General features: G+C 33.5%; 2 protein-coding genes across 2 annotated transcripts; one reads left to right on the top strand and one right to left on the bottom strand.

The window, feature by feature from the left end:
* The first annotated feature begins 2,393 nt into the window (after nt 1-2,393).
* On the top strand, nt 2,394-9,799 carry LOC25483545 (homogentisate solanesyltransferase, chloroplastic). The gene is made up of 10 exons (XM_013612239.2): nt 2,394-2,710; nt 4,030-4,154; nt 4,251-4,397; nt 6,328-6,553; nt 6,665-6,738; nt 6,956-7,048; nt 7,207-7,324; nt 7,415-7,477; nt 7,798-7,830; nt 9,384-9,799. Exons 1-10 carry the CDS (start codon nt 2,486-2,488, stop codon nt 9,456-9,458), a joined length of 1,179 nt encoding a protein of 392 aa, XP_013467693.1. The 5' UTR covers nt 2,394-2,485; the 3' UTR covers nt 9,459-9,799.
* Nucleotides 9,800-11,206: 1,407 nt separating this feature from the next.
* LOC25483544 (notchless protein homolog) lies at nt 11,207-19,797 on the bottom strand. Its single transcript, XM_013612238.3, has 13 exons — nt 19,430-19,797; nt 18,580-18,661; nt 18,379-18,468; nt 18,058-18,183; nt 17,141-17,268; nt 15,575-15,771; nt 15,053-15,116; nt 14,140-14,250; nt 12,682-12,819; nt 12,160-12,302; nt 12,005-12,059; nt 11,822-11,878; nt 11,207-11,728 (listed from the first exon to the last, which is right to left on the bottom strand). Exons 1-13 carry the CDS (start codon nt 19,604-19,606, stop codon nt 11,645-11,647), a joined length of 1,452 nt encoding a protein of 483 aa, XP_013467692.1. The 5' UTR covers nt 19,607-19,797; the 3' UTR covers nt 11,207-11,644.
* Between the last annotated feature and the right edge of the window lie 518 nt (nt 19,798-20,315).

Raw genomic sequence — 20,315 nt, 5'->3', positions numbered from 1 at the left:
AATGACCAATGGACTATAAAGCACGAAGCTAAAATTTGTTTAGCAAATACAACTCACAGTAACCATGAAGGAGGCTCCCTCAACTAAACCAAATAGCAATCAACATATTGCAATGGATTAACAATAAGCAATAAGATCTACAACACCGGTGAATTGAAAATGAATTGTCACTTTTGGCAAGAAAAATTATTTAAAACAGAGCATGTCTAATTAGCTACTAGTAGAACCATTGAAATCCATCATGACAAATGATAGGACCTTTACCATGCATTTTGTGAGTGTGATGCTGCCAAATCAACATTTCATGTTCTATTTTCCAAAAGTCATACAAATTTCAAACTATAAGAATAATTACACACAAGAAAAAAAATTATGAAATATGAGTTATAAATGAAATTAAATACATAATAATAAGAAGGTAAATAAAGTCACAAGAATAGCTTAAATGCATCAGTTATAATGCATCAGTAGGCCATCACATAAATTTGTGCGCAAAAAACAAAAAGAAAAAGAGACGTGTCTAACTCTATGTGAGGGGATTCAAGATAGGTGCAAAACAGAAAACAAAGAGGATTCAAAGTAAAAATACATTGGCATAGTAGGTGCAAAATTGTACATGTGAGGGCTGAGTTGACTGTGTCCTATTCTCCACTAAAATATGTTTTCTAAATCAATGTCATTTTCAAGAATCTTAATAGCATAGCTTAATTTGTCATTCGCACTATGCAATATACACCGCCTTTTGAGTGTGATCGCACATTAAGTAAAAAAACTGGTTGAAAAATTAATATGCAATAGATATTCCTTATTGTTTATAATTTACTTAAATATAACAACAACAAGTGTTTGTTTAACATGTGCAATATTACATATGTTAAAACAACTAAAATTAATAACTTTTTATTGAAAATAACAATTATTTGTTAAAAAGTTACACTATATTTAATATAAAATGTACAAATAGCAATTCAAATTTACTATTTTGAAATTCTTAACATGTTCAAATTTGTACATGAGTCTAGGCTTATACCAACAATAAAACATCATCAAATAAAATTATCTAATGAACATGAACAAAACAAGAGCCTATATATACACACAACTTTATCCTAATCGATCGGAGCGCGTCCATGAAATTCATCGTAAAATGGACTGCGTTAAAACTGTAGCGATTTATATGGAGGTTTCTAAAATCGATTGATTATAACGTATGACCTACCACATGTGTCAGTATATTGATTGTGTTCGTACTCCAGACCTACACTATAAGCCCATTTGGTCACTTGAATTTAGGGTTTTGAGGTGATTTAAGAGCGAGGACTGAAAAAATGTGCATGAGGATTTGGTGACTCTTATGGGTGAACATAATTGGATTGTGAGATCAAACATATTCATTGAGAAGTCAATCAATGTGCTTAATGTCTTGTTACTCTTGGTTATAATGACAGACTTGATTCGACAAAACTCTCATCCCCAACCTTCTTTATTTTTATTACTTCATAATGATTGTAGAATGATTTTGATCTCATCCAGTTCCTTAGATTTCGTTGCTATTACCTTTATTAATTAAAAAAATGCGGCAATACTAGCCGTATTTTAATAATTTTATATTTTTAGGGGTTTTAATAATATTATTATTCTTTTTTTTTTGTTGAATATTATCATTTGCTGCTATTGCCATAAATAAATCACTACGTTCCAAATTCCAATGATTATACACCACATGACACAAACAAATAACACGTAGAAGCCATAATGATCATAACCAAAATCAAAACAAACATACCTCGTATACAGTTGGAATCACGTCTTATCCCACCCCAGTAACAAGGAATTCGACATAACCAGAATAGTTATTGTAACACTTTGATTTATGATGTCCACCTTGCCCACATAAATGAAAAACTATATCATCCCCAGTTCTGCATTCTTGACGATCTTAATCAAAGGCTGCAATATTTCCTCATCGGTCGAAGTGCGTCCATGAAATTCATCTGTAAAATGGATTGCGTTAAAATTGCAGTGATTGATAAGGAGGTTTCTAAAATCCCTAGATGATAACACATGCCTACAACATGTTCGTTAAAAAATTGTTTTTTTTTTTTAGAGACTCTTCTAATATTATAAACCTTTCTACATAATTTTATTCAGAAATATGCATTCTATATACTACTTAAATGGAGGGATCAAAAGTAAAGATGAAAAATTTTGGGTACTAAAAGTCGAAATTTTTGCTTAGAGAGACTAAAACGAAAATTTCGTATATTTACAAGGACAAAAAACTATTTAAACCTAAATATTATAATTATTATTATTTTAAAAATACCCAAATATTAATAAAAATAATAACTATTGAATTCTATCAATAAAAAAAAAACATGATTTGAAGAAGTGGTTGAATGATTTTGACCCCACATCAGCAAGAGCACCTTCATCAAACGTTTGTGTGTCTGAGATTGTCAGTTGAGTGTTGCTTCAGCTCCTTATGGAGCTCTCTACTTCTTCATCATCTTCTCTTCATTCACATTCCATAATTCCCACATGGAATTCCAAAAACTACTACTCTTTCAAACCACCCATTTCAGCTAAGTCCACAACCCCAAAATCTTCCAAACGGTTTGGTTCAATTGGGCTGCACCATCATCATCACACAAGTTTCTCTGCTCATGTTTCAAAACCGAAGAGACAGTGTAAACCCATTTCCATCAGGGTATGGTTCGTTTTTTGTTTTCTTCATTAAAGTTTAAATTTTTATTTGTTACCTTGTGATTTTTTTGGAAAAATTTGGTGGGTTTTGATAAGTAGTTCATGGAAAATTCAGAATGGTTGAGAATGAATAATGGGGTGTATGAATACATACATATTGTGTTAGCAATGTGTTTTAATTACTTAGATCTTTCGGGCAAATTTGTAATCTTATGTAATGCAAAATTATATATTTTTTTTACGAAAATTAATGCAAAATTATAATTTCTTATGTATATGTATTAATCTTTAATAGTTTATATTAATAATTTACCGGAAATGTGTGCGTGCAAGTGATTAATCATAATTGACAGCACATAAGTAGAATTGAAGTTTGAACTCTGGCTTCATATGATCAGAACTGAGTTATTATAGTAAATGGTAATAAATCTAATTTGAAATGTTTTAATTATGTATTGATTAAAAGTGAAACCTATTTATATAACGGAAATAAAACGTTATGACGGCGTTGTCAATTGAAATGTAACGGTAATGGTTTCAAATGGCGGTCTGCAATAGCAATTACAGCCGCAATGTCAAGGTTTTCGGGGACTTTGCAACTGCAATTGTGGCCGTATCAATTACATTTCTATGCAATTCTTCACAATTTCAAAGATCACAATGTGTTGCGACCGCAGTTTAAAACCTTGATCGTGGAAGTTAGAGAAGCGCAGTCACGAATGTAATGTTGATGGGGACAGGCTGTCTAGTGGATTAAATAATAGGATCAGTATAGCAATATGAGTGATCAATGCTAGTATACCGTGTTAAGCGAACAATCAAAATAGTGATGAGTGTTAGTGTATTGCAGGACCTGGTTAGTATTTCAGGTTGTGTCTAGTTGAGGCGACAATGGTATTCTTGTCACTTTGCAAATGGTACTGATACAAGGGGACAGAAATAACTTCTGCAATGGTGATACTTTTATTGAAGTGGTCCAGTTGGTACTAATAGCAATCCTTAGCAAGGAAAATTGAGATGCAGAGAAAAAGAGTTAAAGAAGACAAATAGACAAATGTTTTTTCGACAGTAAAAACGTCACTGAATTGTGATTGTTAAATAATTTTTTGTGGTTCTTTTTGTGTTAATTTTATAGTAATCGCGTGATATCCACTTGATATTTGAGCATGGAAAATTTCAGATTCAGCTGCAATTTCAGCCACCAATTATTCCGTTAGTTACATCAATTTTGTTATCGCCGAATTTATTGATGTTAGGAAACACATTTTACCCTACTTTTGGTTTTGATTCAACAGTTGACAGATTAAATTGAAATGCTTTCAGGCCTGCAGTGAAGTTGGAGCTGCTGGATCTGATCGTCCATTTGCTGACAAAGTTTTAGATTTTAAAGATGCATTCTGGAGATTTTTAAGGCCACATACTATCCGTGGGACAGCATTAGGCTCTTTGTGAGTAGCTCTACAGCTTCCATCGATGTGTTGCTTGCAGCTTCATGATAGTTCTTACATTTTAACTGACTTTCATTTTAACCCTATTGTTTACAGTGCTTTGGTGTCAAGAGCGTTGATTGAGAACTCAAATCTGATAAAGTGGTCTCTTTTGTTGAAAGCACTCTCTGGACTTTTTGCTCTGATTTGTGGGAATGGTTATATAGTTGGCATCAATCAAATATATGATATCGGCATTGACAAGTATGATGCAGACAGACATATATAGATAATTATCTTACTATTTACTGCCTTGTTCTCGTTCATTCCGCCCCCTTTTGCACAATTCTTGCTAATTTTCAATATTTTTCTTCTGAATCATGCTTAACTGTACGATTGTTTCATTTTAGGGTTCTTTTTCTCTGCATTTGAAATTATTCCTCATTTTTGTTCAATATTTCACCTAAATACATTATGATAGGGTGCCATTTACTATACACAATGCACAAATTTGTGCACCATACACAAGTTAGAGAAACTTTTTTTTTAACTATTAGATAAAAGAGAAACATTGATTTTATTAGTCTGTCCACACTATATCTATCTCACCATGTCTTCCCTCTTTTCACCACCACCACCACCAAACTCAACACTCATCCGGTTATGTTATAATATTAATTCGACCCTCTCTTCGGCTCATTTGCATCCAAACTTAATTACCTACTTATTTCCGAACGACATACGTGTATGTAAAGGGTATCTGTGTTTAGCCACAAATGTTTTTCAACTTTTAACATTATGATTGGTGGGGAAATGATACACTTTTTGGGAATGGACATAACAATATAATCGGTTGCAACTTGCAATTCTATCTATAGTGTTTTTTCTTTAATTTTGGTTACAACAGTTTTTTTTATCGTTCCACTATGGAGAAGGTTCGCTTATATGTACTGTAAACTTTGATTTGCTTGAAAGGAATGAAATCAAGAGAAAGATTTTGAAATATAATGGCGGTGATTGAATATCTTTTAGAATATTCGGAGTTAATATGAGCTTCTGTCCTTGCATCACTACATCAGTGAAGTGTACAACATTTTTAATCTTTTTACATGGAAGTGTACGATTCTTCTTTTCCATTAGAACTTGGTAACAAAAATCATCAAAAAAACAGGATAAGTTGCCTAGAAAATAAAACGGAGAATATGACCAGAGTCCATAGCAACGGTGGTGGATGGTGGTTCTCCGGCAAATGTGTCCAGAACTCAACAAAGTAGATCAATAGAGAGATCTCATGACGGAGAACAAGATCTAGTACTCATTTTTCTTGAACAAACTTGAGATGGTCGGGGACAGCTTTCGAAAAGTCGGATCTGAAAACACATACACATAATAATTTTTTTGTTTGAAAAAAAGAAACAGACAAGGTTTTTGCCGAAATCATGTATCATGTGGCACTGGAAAGATTTCATCGAGTGATTTCTCAATAAGGGAGATGAATAATGTGGTGGGTGGCTACTAGTGATTTCATGTTTATTTCAATAACCTTTCTCTCCTTTTTTTCTCTTCGTGTTTCTTGTTTATTTTGTGGATCTTTATGTATTTATTTTGTGTCTTGGTCTTGTATCACTTATTGTTGAGCAAAATAGATCTTGAAATGTTCATCGACTGTGGTTTAATTTTAGTTTTCTGGGTTTTTTTTAAGAACATGATGAAGATAGAAAATGGATGGTAGTCTTATGATGGGTGAATTGCATAGGGAGGTTGAAGACAAAGTGAGAGAGATATAGTGTGGGCAGACTATAATAAGGATCAATGTTCCTCTTTTATATAATGGTTTAAAAAACTTTCTCTAACTTGTTTCATGTGCACAAATTTGTGCATTGTGCAAAGTAAATGCCACCTTATGATAGCACTATTAGTCTAAGGATCTGTTTGGACGAACAAATAAATTAAGTGCTTATCATATAACTGCTTACGTATTAGCTATTTCTATATCAAAAGATAAAATAAAGTCAATCTGTTTTCATAAGCTATCCTGAAGAGCTTACAGAAATAAGCTGAAAACAGATGTGGACATGTCATAAGTTGTTTCTATAAGCTCTCCCAAACAATCTCACAAGTGCTTATATCAGTAGACAAGTTCAAATAAGTCAATTCAAACAGGCCCTAAGTTATTCTTATATTTCATTTTCAGGGTAAACAAACCTTATTTACCTATAGCTGCAGGAGATCTTTCTGTCCAATCTGCATGGTACTTGGTTATATTCTTTGCAGCAGCTGGCCTTTTGACTGTAGGATTGAACTTTGGATCTTTTATTTTTTCTCTTTACTCCTTCGGCCTTTTTCTTGGTACTATCTATTCCGTTCCTCCGCTTAGGATGAAACGGTTTCCTGTTGCAGCATTTCTTATTATTGCTACGGTATGACAACCTCCTTTTCTCCCAATCTCTGCACTACTAACTGTAATTTGTCAATTACAGTTAGTAAAATATCATTTGGATGAACAAGATTGACAGAAGAGACTTATACAGGTACGAGGTTTTCTACTTAACTTCGGTGTGTACTACGCCACTAGAGCTGCTCTTGGACTTGCTTTTGAGTGGAGGTGAGTTAGAGCTTATCGTTGTTGCTTCGTATTTCACAATTGGTAAAGTTTTGAACAACTGAGATCACGAGTGGCTATTGTTTGATTAGAGGCTTGGCAATGCTTACACTAACTATCAATTATGTTGTTGCTATTATAATGAATAAAACTTGTGTGATGTGAGATTTTCATCCATTGTCTCCAACTTATGCGTTTGTTCCTGTATATCTATCTGCAGCTCTCCTGTGGTTTTTATCACAACTTTCGTAACATTTTTCGCATTGGTAATTGCTATAACAAAAGATCTTCCAGATGTTGAAGGAGATCGCAGGTACGTTTTGGAATCATGTTGCATTAAGGGTTGCAAATTCATTGGTTCTATTTATGTGCGCTTGCTTGCATATTACATAATCTGCTTCTGCGACCACTCTTTATTTGTTGCTGTATCACGTATATGTAATATGGATTGCATGTAATAATTAATTACAGGTATCAGATATCGACCTTTGCTACAAAATTAGGAGTTCGGAACATTTCTTTCCTTGGTTCTGGAATTTTGCTGATGAACTATGTTGTTACCATATTGGCAGCAATTTATATGCCACAGGTGAATATTAAATTGTCTCATGTTCGAATCTCTTATCATCCGTGCTACATTTCAAAATAAATCTTATGTAAGTTGTGGTGCTGTTGACAGGCTTTCAGGAGATGGTTACTGATACCAGCTCATGCAATATTTGCTTCAAGCTTAATTTACCAGGTTCGATGAGCGGATTAATACCAATTATTGAGAGTTGCATATTGAATGTGATATGATCAGAATGAAATGTACCTTATTAATCATTTTCTGCTATAAAATATTTGTTCGGAGAATGGTGCAGCTACTGAGTTGTGTGTTGTCTGGAACTTCTTCTTAGTATAATTAGGATACTCGTGTTCTTTGAGAATATTAAACGTTGCATCATATATGTTCTTCATTAGCAAGCAATTTCTCATCATTCCCCGTCTGTATTTTTCCAAAATGCACATTAATAAGTTGTGAGATTGTAAAATGACATGATTTATTTTCTTATATTTCAGGTGCAGATATTAGAAAAAGCAAATTATACAAAGGTAAATATGTTATCATCTTTTGTTTGGAATTAATTGTACCAACTTATTTAATGTTTTCAAAATTCAAAAGTTGGACCTTGATTTTCAATTCTTGTAATCCCGACTACATATGATATTACATCAGTTAGCAAAGAACTAGCTTTGCTTGTTCTGGTAGTTACATCTTTTAGGGGTTGAAGGAGGATCTGTATAGAGAGAAAATTTAGTCAAAAGGAGGATCCTTGCTTGATTACTCTAAGTGGCCATTTTTCTTCTTTGTTTTAGATTCTGGTGGAAGCTAACAGAAAAAAGAAAAAAAAAAATCCCAATGCACTTTTTACTATAGGAAGTTGTAGTTAATTCTATTGGAATCTATTTGAGATCCCTCATAAACTAAACCAAACAGGAAATTGGCCACATCAATGATATAATCAATAAGGTAGCAGCCCGGTGCACTAAAGCTACCACATACGCAGGGTCTGGAAGGGGTCCCAGCATTTGGTGTATTGTACACAACCTTGCCCGTTTTTTACCCAAGTGGCTGTTTCTAGGACTTGAACCCGTGACCTTTCAGTCATGCGAAAACAACTTTACTGTTGCGCCAAGGCTCCCCATTCAATGATATAATCAATAAGATAAAGCTCAAATTCAAATAGAGCAACCTGCATCTATAAACCTCCTGTCATGGAAGGTCTAGGAACATGAACTTGTAATTCTTAGTCACACAAAACAGTGTTGTTAAATGGCGGCTTTGGCAGATTTTTTGACAACCGCCACAGGCAATTTGTGAAGGGATGGCCGCCACGGAAGTGCCATAGGCCGCAATGGCGTATTTACACGGCAGATCTTTTGCCTTCATATTCTGCCTTCCGCTATCTACAACACTTACATAGGACCAACTCCAACTGTTACGTTGAGGCTCCCCTTCTCTTCCAGTAAAATAGAGGCATTGAAAAATAACATTAAATATCGACTAGTTCAAGTCGAGGTGGGTGGACCTACCTGAGGGGGAAAACTCATCCAATGATTACTTTTATCATTCACAAAATTCATACTTTTGAAACCTGACATAAGAGAAACTAAACTTCTTCCCGCCTCGATCAACAGCCAAAAGTACTTTACAAAGCCCAAGTTTTACTTCTAATTAATTTTTGTGTAAAGCTTTCAAGACACCATCTTTGCTGGGTTTTTGTGGGTCAAGGCATCTTTGCCGGTCCCCTGTTTCTGCTTTGCTTGGATAAACAGCTTCCTTACGCGTTTCTAGCATACACTTTTATCATATAAGTACTTACGTATAAGCTATTTCTATTACAAAAGATAAAACAAAGTGAAGCTGGTTTCATATAAGCAGTTTTCATAAGCTATCTTGGATGGCTTATATGGAAGTTAGCTAAAAACAGCTTTTAGACTGTTATAAGCCGTTTTCATAAGCTCTCTTTTAAACAGTCTCACAAGTGCTTATGCTTGTACATAAACTCAATAAGTCAATCTTAAAGTGTTGAACTTCACATCTACATATATATTTTTTTTCTTTCCAATATTGCTCGATTAAGTGTCTGAACTATATGTTGCAGGAAGCAATATCAGGATTCTATCGATTCATATGGAATCTGTTCTATGCCGAGTATGCATTATTTCCTTTCATCTAGCAAACTGTGCTACATTTTTACTTGGAAAAATTGCACACATGCATCCAAAAATGCAGCGGTTGCTTGACCAAAGCCGGTCAATAAGACAAAGCCGTTCAATAAGAAAAATCTTAGTTATATCGAGTATCTATTCTTAAAGTATTAACAATTTTTTTTAATGGTTTGAGTAAATTTTTGTATATAGTATAGTGCTTCCTTTTAATGAGATGTATTGCCATGAGAATTGTATACAACGGCCAGATTTCATTTGTGTTGGAACAAATTCCAATGGTGAATGTGATAATATACTCATGTGAACTCTACCAAAAATAAAATAAAATAAAAAAACATACTCAAGTGAATGCGATCAAGCATATAGTTTATGGTAATATACTATACTCATGCAAATAGTCTATTGTTAGCTGGAATGAATTCTCTCATGTGACATAAAAGATCCATTGAAATCTCCACCATTGGTTAGATAGGAGAGAGAAAGAGAACTTTAACCAAAATGAGTTTTAACGGTGGAGATTATGAAACACGAGAAAACATGAGAAATATCTTGAGAGAACCCATTCACATTGCTAGCATATAGTTTAGGCCGCAAGGTAGGACTGTTTGGATTGACTTATTTGCGAGTTTATGATAAAAAGCTTATGCAAATAAATAAGTTTTTTAAGTTAATTCATAAGTTTCTACTAACGAAAGTTATATCTTCATAAACTGTTTTTTTTCATAAACTACTTTGACAAACTTATCAATGAGAGTAATTATATTTATACAACCATTTTATGACAACTTTTGTGATAACCTTTCTTTTCTCTCCTCTTATTGATCAAAAACAATAAAGAAAGAAAATGAAGAGAGAGAGAGAGTAAAAACACTATGGGAGAGAGTAGTCCAAAATTTAACATATAAAATGGTTGTACAAATATATTTCTCTATAAATAATACATAAAAAAATTTCCTTGAGCTTAACTCAGTTGATCGGGATATTGTATATTATATGCAGGGGCCGCGGTTCGAACCCCGGACACCCCAATTCTCCGTGATTAAATTGTGGGAGCTTTACTAACTAGCCTACTTGAACCAAAAAAAAACATAAAAACTTATTTATTTGTATAAGTCTTTTTTTTAAGAGATTACTTGCATAAATTTAAAAATAAGTCAACCCAGACGGACCTTAACATGTAATATTTATATTACTAATAAACTGAATATTAACGATTGCTGTGAATAGAATGATAGTTTTTGTGTTCCCATGAGCTTAGCTCATTTGATAAGGGATAATGCACATTTTGTGCAGGGACCGATGTTCGAACCCCGGACACCCCACTTATTCACATTAAAGGTGAATTTATCTAGCCACTAGTCTACTTGACAAAAAAAAAAAATGATAGTTTGTGGCAAATAAAAAAGAAAGGATAGTCTGTCTATGTTGAATTATTTAACTATGTGTTATCATTCAATTGCTAGCACATCATTACTAGCCTTGCGAAAGTTCCTTTCGTTTAAAAAAAGATTATCAACAGTTCCTATGTGGCTAATGGCTATGTTCAATTTTTTGCGAGTCTGACCCAAAAAATAACTGTAAAGTTTGTTTTTTTTTTTTTTTTTTGAAAGAAACTGTAAAGTTTGTTATTGCGAAATTATTTAGCCCTGGGCTATTAATAAAAATATATTACACACTTCATTTCTCATATTTATGTTGGAATTTAAAATTTCAAATATGACAATCCAAACAGATTCGAAAAATGAAGAAAACAGAATACATTCAAATTTTAAATATAGAAGTACTCCATTCAAAGACTATTGTACACTACTAGTGTCAAGGCAAACAAAAACCATCTTATGGCTAGCCCTTGCACACTTAGAGTTCATTACCAAAAAAAACCAAAATTGCCATAGCTGTCATTAAAAAACAATATCATACTATTGTCAACATATGACATAATACCAGAAAAAAATACATTGAAAAAAATAAAAAAAAAGACCAGCAAAGTATATTCTTGCAAGCATATGATAGACCCCCAAGCAATTCAAGCAGCTTCTTTGCCTGATACTCAATTTGATTAACTTGTTCTTCATGGCATTGTAGTATGTGGAATTTAAAGATGATCTTGCAGCCATTGATTTCCATGCAATGGCAACAGCATGGACATAAATACAGCAACTAATATATTCTCAATGATGGTCCAAAAATTAGCCTATCCCATCCACAACTTCAACACTTTATCCTTACCACCAGAAGCCACCTTCTCTCCATCTGGACTCCAATCAACAGAAAACACCTTCACAGTAAGGAAATAAACTAAGGTTAGCCACTAGAGTGGAAAATTGTTTTTTAAAAATCACCAAGTATTTGGCATCCATAACAAACATACTTCATCGGCATGGCCCGGAAGGTCCTGCTTCAACTTACGAGTCCGAATATCCCAAACCTTGAAAATCAAACACAATGCAATGTCAAAGTTCTCGTTTACAAATGAAATTTGATGTGTGATCTAATAGTCATATACAAACCAAACCAAAAATATTAACCGAAAAAAAAATAAAATTATGGTTACCTTAAGTGTAGAATCTTTGCTACCACTTAAAAGAAGTCTACTATCTGCAGACCAGCTGTACAGAAAAAGTCAACACAGTTTGTTAATCACAGTTCACGGGATATATAACAAAACGATAATGAATTTGAAATACGATTGAATCACTCATGTTAAACCTTATCTGGTAAACAGGCCCAACATGACCACGGAAGGCCGTGACAAATTTCCCTGTAGTGCCATTCCATATCTTCACAGATTTATCAAAAGATGCGCTCGCTATCCATTGCCCGTCAGGCGAAAAATAGACATGGTTCACAAGCTGTCAACAAGCAAGTTTAGTTTGTATCATTAAGCCTAAAAAATGAAATTTGCGTAATGCATAACAATAAAACTATAACTTGATAAATTGTGATTTAATCAGTACGACATCAAAATCAATTTCAACTAACACAGATAACAACATATAATAAATAAAGATAGACAAATGAAAATAATTAAGGATCTCAATATGTTTATTAGAACTTCCTATTTAACCATTTTATGTGTAACAAAAACTGCTATATCAAGATAAATCATTCAAATCCGAGTTTTCCAATAAATACTGATTCAAAACTGAAGTCACATTGCAATTTGAAGAAATGATAATTTTGGTTTGTTTTCATTGGCATATTGTGAAATTGGTCAAGAAAAATAAATACCTGCTGATGACCTGTCATGCGAGTTTTGGGGTGCTTGTTGATGAAGGGTTCCCAAAGGAACATTGTGAAATCATCAGATCCAGAGACCAATCTTTCAGGAGCAGTACCTCTCGTTGTATTGTACCTTTCAAGAGCGACCTACATACATCAGCAGCATAAACTGGTATTAGTAAAACAGAGATGGAAGGAGTAGTTCCTACAGAAAGAACTTGCGAAGTAGAGAAATCAAATATTTAATTGACTGAAAGCGAAAACAGCTCAGAATTAATCTATTGCAAGTGAAAACTACTCAAATAATAATTATGAATGCACAATAAACAACCAAAAGGAGAAAATAAATCAGAGATCAGTCTCACCCTAAATGTCCAAAATAAATATCAGACACAAGAAAAATATAATCTAATGGAGGGTATAAAATAAATTATCCATCTAAATTATAATCTAAGAACAATGCATGTCATGGTTCCACTTCCACCATTAGGAAGGTATAAATCAGAAAAAAGACGAAACTTCAAAGAATACAAACTAAAAATAACATTAAATCAGTCAATGAAAACTCTTTTCTTAAGAATAATTTTGAAATAAACTACCGATATTTTTATAAAAAGAAAGCCGAATCCTATTATGTGGAGTTGAATACATGGACAGAACCATGTCACTAGGCTCTATCAATATTGATTAACTTTTAAATTTATTGATTGAATACACTGGACCAATCAACAATCCAAATAACTTTATGTTGGGTTTTTAACCTGAAACCACATTATTAATTTAATTAAAAATCCACTGTCAATTATTATTTTTTTAATTAAAATCCTGAGCAAAAGGCATTATGATATACTTTCTTTTAATAAATAGAAATAATATAAATATATCAATAAAAAAATATTCAAAAGTTCGCTGATACATTTTATTCCAAAGTAATATCAATATAGAATTCGCTAAATCAATCTGTCTGCTAGATCAGGTCAGACTATGAATTCGCTATCTTAATCTGAACATTATCTGTTCAATTTCAATTCAATATCATAGGTCTTGGTGATTCAAATATCAGGGCTTCTATAGTTAAACTTTTTATGACTATTGTTTTAACTTTTTATAAGCATCTTCATCAAATATAAGACAGTAAAAAATAATTATGTTTGTTTAATATGAGGATAAATTAACATAGCATCTTGAAAAAGCAAGTTGCCTGTTGGCACTACAGCTTGATTTCCATTATGAAGTCCTTTGATCCCTGAATTTTTCTTTCACTACAGAAAAAACCTGTATGTTGAAACTAACGCAATCCTGGAGCTGGTTTCAGTCACAAGGCTTGACGTGATCACGAGATTGTGATCGAATTCCAGAAATGTGGGTTAATTATTGCTGATCTGGCCAGACAGAGAAGGCCCAGTTTTGTACCTAAAAACTATTGTTCAAAGGGCTAATATTACTATTAAACAAACTATTAGTTACCTTCTTCATTTCGTCTGGAGATGAATATTGTTTCCCAGTATGATCAAAAGCTCCGGTGCGAAGAACATACTCAGTGCTCAATGCTAAAGAATTAACCCAATGCCCATGTCCCTAAAATAAATATCAAAATATGAAGAAAACGATAGTATAAAAAAGTAAAGAAAAGAGAATAAAGTGATGACATCACTAATAAAACAGGAATTTTGAAATAAAATATATAATACAGAAAAGTATCTGATACAAAGTATAAAAAAAAAAAAACTTCGTTAGAAATGTTCTTTTTGTGTGTCGTGATGAACTTTCTTTTAAACAAGAAAAATAATCATTGAGATATATAATGTTGCAGGGAGAATGAAAATTAATGAAACAACATAAACAAGAATAAAACAAAAAACAACCAACAAGAAGCGTGGAAGAAGTGTAAACAAACATATTTCACACTACCATTTACTCATGTACACGCGAAATAATAAAAGATTTTAATCATCATACCAGGAAAGTAACTTTATAAATGGTATCTCAACATATTGGATCAAAATAAACACCTAGTAAATAGATATATTTTACTAAAATAAAATTGATAAATAAAGGTTCGTGATTAGTGATTTATATCCTATGTTTAAACTTTTTTCACACTATCATCTACTCCTGTACACATGAACAACAAAGAGTTCGTTCACCATCCCAGGAAAGTCATTTTTACACATGAACAACAAAAGAGTGTGTCCATCATACCAGGAAAGTCATTTTTAAATGATATCTCAACATATTGGATGAATGTATAAAAAGTTTACACTCACATTTGAACAATATATCAAATTAAACACCTAGTCAAATCCTTGAGAATTATCAAATTAAAACACCTAGTAAAATCCTTGAGAATTTAAATAGTAAAACTCCAATTAGCAGCTACCTTCAGTTCCCGAATTAGCTTCCCTTCTGTGGTTTCCCAAACTTTGATTGTACAATCCTGGGACCTGTAACAAAACAACATGGTCAAAAACCCAAGTAGTAATATGGAAACATAGAGGGAAAATCAGCCACTATTGTATTATTTGAAAAAGGAAAACCCCTGCATACTATCACCGTACACCAGGATTAGTTGAATTAAAAGTCTGAAAATAAGATGTGTAATCTCTAAACTAGGATAAACATGTGTTAAAATCATTAATTGGGTGTGAACAAAATGGGTTTTTACTTCCCACGGAGGGTATAGACGAATAATTCTCCTAAAGATCGAAGTATACTAGATATGTTGAGAAAACATGCTCTAAGAAATCTTGTGCAAACTTGAATAAGAAACATCATTCTAGTTCTAGATAAAAACTTGATTCAGCAGCAAAACTACTCTAGTAATATCTCAATTCATGCAGTATAAAAAAAATTAAGTGAATAGAAAAACTCAGACAAAATATTTTGAGAATTTGGAAATTACCCCGTATAAATCACACCATCTCCACCCCATTTTACACATGTTACTGCAAGTGTGTGGCCACAGAGTACAATACATTTCTTTAAAGAAACATCCCATATACGAGCATCCCCATCTTTGCTAGCACTTACAAAGCGACGGCAAGGAGCATTCAAATGGACAGGTTCCCAAGAGATACCAGTGATCCATTTCTTGTGGCCCTACAATTAGTATATTTCAAATATTATTGTCCAATAAACAATTAGATGGTGTAAAATTCTTTGAACAACATCTGTTATCAAAGTAAATACATTGATTCTGACCTAAAGTAGTGGTTACAAATATGTACTTAGTCTAAAAAATGTTCATCTAAAATATCTCCATAACATATGTATTTTCTCAGGAAACACTGAATTAAAAAAGCCTGATATTCTTTTATTCTATTTTTTATAATTTTCGAGTGTGGGAGGGAAGACGAGTGAAGTAAATTCAGTTTCAATAAGAATTGTGTACTTATTCTAACAAAAATAAATGCCACCCCCTGCACCAATGTTCTGTTTCTCACCACTTTTTTCAATTATTAATTTCTGCAAGTGATTCTTAAAAGCTCAGAGTTTCAAGTTCCTATTGTTTCCTAAAATATTTGTTGGATCTCTGAATGTTGAAAAAGTAGTAGATTATCATGTTTGAATTTGTATGAAATTATGTGTTTGAACTTTTTGAAGTCATGTTCTTTTGTTGCATGCATTTGTTTTCGATTTATTTATTCATTCACACCAATCCATTATTTATTATTCACCAGTTGCAATCGATGCAAATCATAGTTGTCAAATGCGGCCGGCCGGCCGCTTCGCGCCACGATAGCGGATTTTTGGGTTCTCCGCGTCCGTCCGTGATGGCGCGTGTCAGTTGTGCATAGCGGCCAAATGCGGCCGCTTTTATCCGGTGCGGTGCGGTTCTAGTGCGGTCAGATGCGCCACTCCACAAATAGAAACAAAAATACGTTTTTGCCCCAACATTTTAAACCGTTTTAAGGGCTTTTTTGTCATTTTCGAAACCCTAGAATTTTCTGCATTATAACTCCTGCGCCTCTTTTTATTTCTCTCTACCCTAGCAGCGCCTCTTTCTCTTTCTCTTCTCTTCTGAGATCGAAAAAGAAAGTACAGAGTAACAGAGAGACATCAAATATCTTCTTCTTCCTTGAGCCTACAGAGTAGAAACTACAGATTTATTGTATTTTATTTCAAATTATGAATGCTTCAGATTTTTGATTAATTTTAAGGTATTTTAGTATTTCTATCTCAACAGTATAGTATTTTTAGTATAAAATATATAGGTGTCCGCGCCAGTGAAAAGCGCCCGTTACGGGCCCGCACCCTGCGCCGCGCCGCATTTCCGCATTGACAACTATGATGCAAATTGAGTTCTCTCATCACTATCATGCCACCATCGACTATACTGAATATATAACTTTAGTCTGACAGTTGTTTCTTAACTGGCTATTCTCAACGCACTTTAAAATGCAAAATCATGAGGAGAAAAAGAAGATAGCTTCATAACAAAAATCAGAATTCAAGGTTAATGACTTACAGTTAGAGCATTGCCTAATTGCTTTCCAGTTTGTGGGTCCCAACATATAAGTTCTCCTGACATGCTCCCACTTACAAGATACTTGCCATCTGGTGACCATGCAATACAAAGGACCCAGTTCTTGTGCCCTGCATAAAATGCAAACAACTATATATAGTGTATTCTCCTTAAAGATACATAAGAGTGCATTTTTCTTTTTAATGGGAAATGTTAGTAGTTAGTTTGTTAGATTAATTTTTACTCTTTTAATGGCAAAAGAGTGCATGCCAACAACTGGTGCTAGAAAGAGAATGAAGACTCTCTTTCTTCTCATATATACATTTCTAATAAGTGGCCTCGTATCAAGGAACAACTGTACAAAACTGATATGAACGTGATAGAAACAGATACTTATTTACGGAACAATAAAGCTCCTAAAACCAGAGGTAAACCTCTGTAAATCTTCAAAAGAGAAAAAGAAAAGAAATCAGTCAGAAACCCTCCCTCCCATATCCTCACTCAGAAATTGCCTGTGTCACACTTCTAATCCTCCCCTCTTATGTTTTCATTTCTTCCTAACATAATTTCCACCTCCCACTTTTCCTTGCCAGTTCAGCATATAGTTATGCTCCACACTCAACAGTGAGAGAATAACCAATTTCATCTTCCTTGTGTTGATCCTCTACTTCCCACCCCTTTCCTGATAGCATACCCCCGATAATAGGCATCTATCAGAAACAGATTTAAACTACAAAATCTATCAAGATGTATTTTCTAGCAATGCAACCGTGAGCACAATCGAACGATTCAAATTGATTGCTTTAGTTATTCAAAGAGAAGAATGCCTAAATATCAATTGATAGTTTCTTGCTTTAATTCAATGAATAAGTTATGTTTGTCAGACATGAAGAATAGCTTATCATCTTTAAATGCCAAACCTGTGCATGTGTACATTGGTGTCTGAGTGCCAAGATCCCAAAATCGAACAGTGGTATCACCAGAACCACTTGCTAGCTGCCGCCCATCAGGACTAAAGGCAACACTCAATACAGCTTCACCATGACCTACAAATAACCTCGACGACATTAATTTCAAAGAAAATGACAACAATACACTAAGCTAAAATCTTCAAAAGCGAAACCACAAACGTTACTTTTATGTGATTTTGCATAAAATAAACACATCTTGAAGAATAATTCTACACGGAACATTGTACCATTACAATGATTGAAAGAACAAAATCATAACATCTTTCATACCAGAAATTGTCGCAGAACATCGATTCACAGGACGAATCCGGAAAACAGCTTGAGGTTGACAAACTATAGGCAATGCTTTCTCCACCGAGACTGAAATAATGTAAATTAACATCAGTGAAAAAGAAAATCATTAGTAAAACTCAAACAAGTGAACAATTTTAAAAACGACAACTTAGTTTGAAACCAAACATAACTACTAACCTTTGTGTTTTTGCAGGTATGTTTCAAGTGGTACAAGAAGCTCCTCGTCTGATATATAAAAAGCATACGGCAATTTCTCCTCCTAAATCGATACAATAGACAGACAGACAATCAAATCAATGTAATCCATATTTTTATAATTAAGAGAATTTCAAAAGTAACACTTTTGATCAGACTAATTTTTTTACAAAATTGTCTTTAACAATAGAGCCAAGTTATTTTGACTTAAATTAGGCAACAAATTTCAACAACAATTTAGATGATTAACACATTCAAATACATGGTTAATCAACCACGGTGGCAACATGGCACATATATAAGTGGTGGCTTTTTGGGTTTTCGATGTGGCCAATTTCGTGAAAGATGGCCGGCCATGAACAACACTGAACTGAACACAACCACAATTTTCAAATGTAAATTTGAACACAAATCATGGTTAATGAATATCATGTACTGTAATTTAATACAATTTTGATTTTTCACAGATATAATGTTCATTTGAACATATAAAAAAAATAAATAGTTAATAGCATTCTGTTGATCATTATTGAGCTGTGACAGCTTTTTCCATTCTTTAATCATCCACTAAAATAATTAACCAGCTATTTAAACTTGATTAACATCTAAATTATTGTCAAAATATCATTTCTCCGCAAATGTTTTTTTAAACTGAAACTGAATTTAACATAACAAAACTGACGCAAGTAAACTCGGTATCCAGTCGAAGAATAGATTAATCTGATGAACCAATTTCACCGTCCACTAACAGGGCCGAGGAAAATGAATAACAGACGATAAACACAGAAAATAGAAAGAAAGAAAAAAGGGTGATATATGGTTAAATACATACATTGTTCAGAAGCTGATTAACGATGAGTTGAAGCTGTTGAGGACCAATATTCTGAGGAAGGTACATAGGAGCACCAATAGGACCACCATCTTGGTCTGTCAAAAGACACATCACGTTGTTCACTGTCGTCCTCTTCTCCTCCACTACTGCCGCCTCTGTAACTGTGTCAATCTCCATTTTTCGTTCCTCTTTGTTCAATTCTACGATTCTAGGTTCTTTGTGTTTGCGATGTTGAAACTAAGCGAAAATGATTGGGGATTAGAGTGTCTGTGTGTATATGGGGTTTATTGAGGATTTTGTCCTGTGCTTCGTGAAATGAGGAGGAAGAGGAATTAGGGTTTTGTTTTGTTTTGTTTTTAAACCCTTGGCCCCCAAGATTCAATTCCTTTTCTGCAATATTTTTACATACAATAAAATGTTTTTAATTTTTTTTTTTTTAGATAGAGAAAATGATAAAGTTATTATAAACTCACACACATAAGTGGAGGTACCCCGATCCAGCCCAACAATTTTGGCTTTTAGCCACTTGAGCTAGAACTTCTGGATAAAATATTTTTAATTTACTTTTGCACATTTTGTTTATGTTATACTCTCCTTTTAACATACCTTAAGAAAAAAATAGCTTTACATATAAGGCTGTGCCACACGAGCATTTTTACTCTTTTGCCCCCTCGGCAGTTAATTGCCGAGGAATTTGAAATCCGGCTGCAGTTAACTACCGAGGAAAACCTCGGTAGTAAACTGCCGAGGAAAACTGATTATACAGACAGCAAGTTCTGCATAATTCTAAACATTTCCAAGCCATTTTTTCGGCCAGTTTTTACCTGTAATTAAACCAGAGCATTTCCAAAGGCAAAATAATTCATACAAGATTGAAACTCGAACA

The sequence above is a fragment of the Medicago truncatula genome, chromosome 1, assembly GCF_003473485.1.
Source record: "Medicago truncatula cultivar Jemalong A17 chromosome 1, MtrunA17r5.0-ANR, whole genome shotgun sequence".
NCBI lineage: Eukaryota > Viridiplantae > Streptophyta > Magnoliopsida > Fabales > Fabaceae > Medicago > Medicago truncatula.
Note: the sequence above shows the minus strand (reverse complement) of the source record. Positions and strands in the feature narration are given on the sequence as shown.

Bases quoted from the DNA above. Each gene is read 5' to 3' on its own strand.
- LOC25483545 (XM_013612239.2), top strand. From the start codon at position 2,486: ATGGAGCTCTCTACTTCTTCATCATCTTCTCTTCATTCACATTCCATA. The intron at 6,739-6,955 runs GTGAGTTAGAGC...ATCTATCTGCAG, and splicing joins GGACTTGCTTTTGAGTGGAG to CTCTCCTGTGGTTTTTATCA. The intron at 7,478-7,797 runs GTTCGATGAGCG...CTTATATTTCAG, and splicing joins CTTCAAGCTTAATTTACCAG to GTGCAGATATTAGAAAAAGC.
- LOC25483544 (XM_013612238.3), bottom strand. From the start codon at position 19,606: ATGGAGATTGACACAGTTACAGAGGCGGCAGTAGTGGAGGAGAAGAGG. The intron at 17,269-18,057 runs GTTTGGCATTTA...CATTTTATGCAG, and splicing joins ACCAATGTACACATGCACAG to GGCACAAGAACTGGGTCCTT. The intron at 11,879-12,004 runs GTAACCATAATT...TTGATTTTCAAG, and splicing joins GCAAAGATTCTACACTTAAG to GTTTGGGATATTCGGACTCG.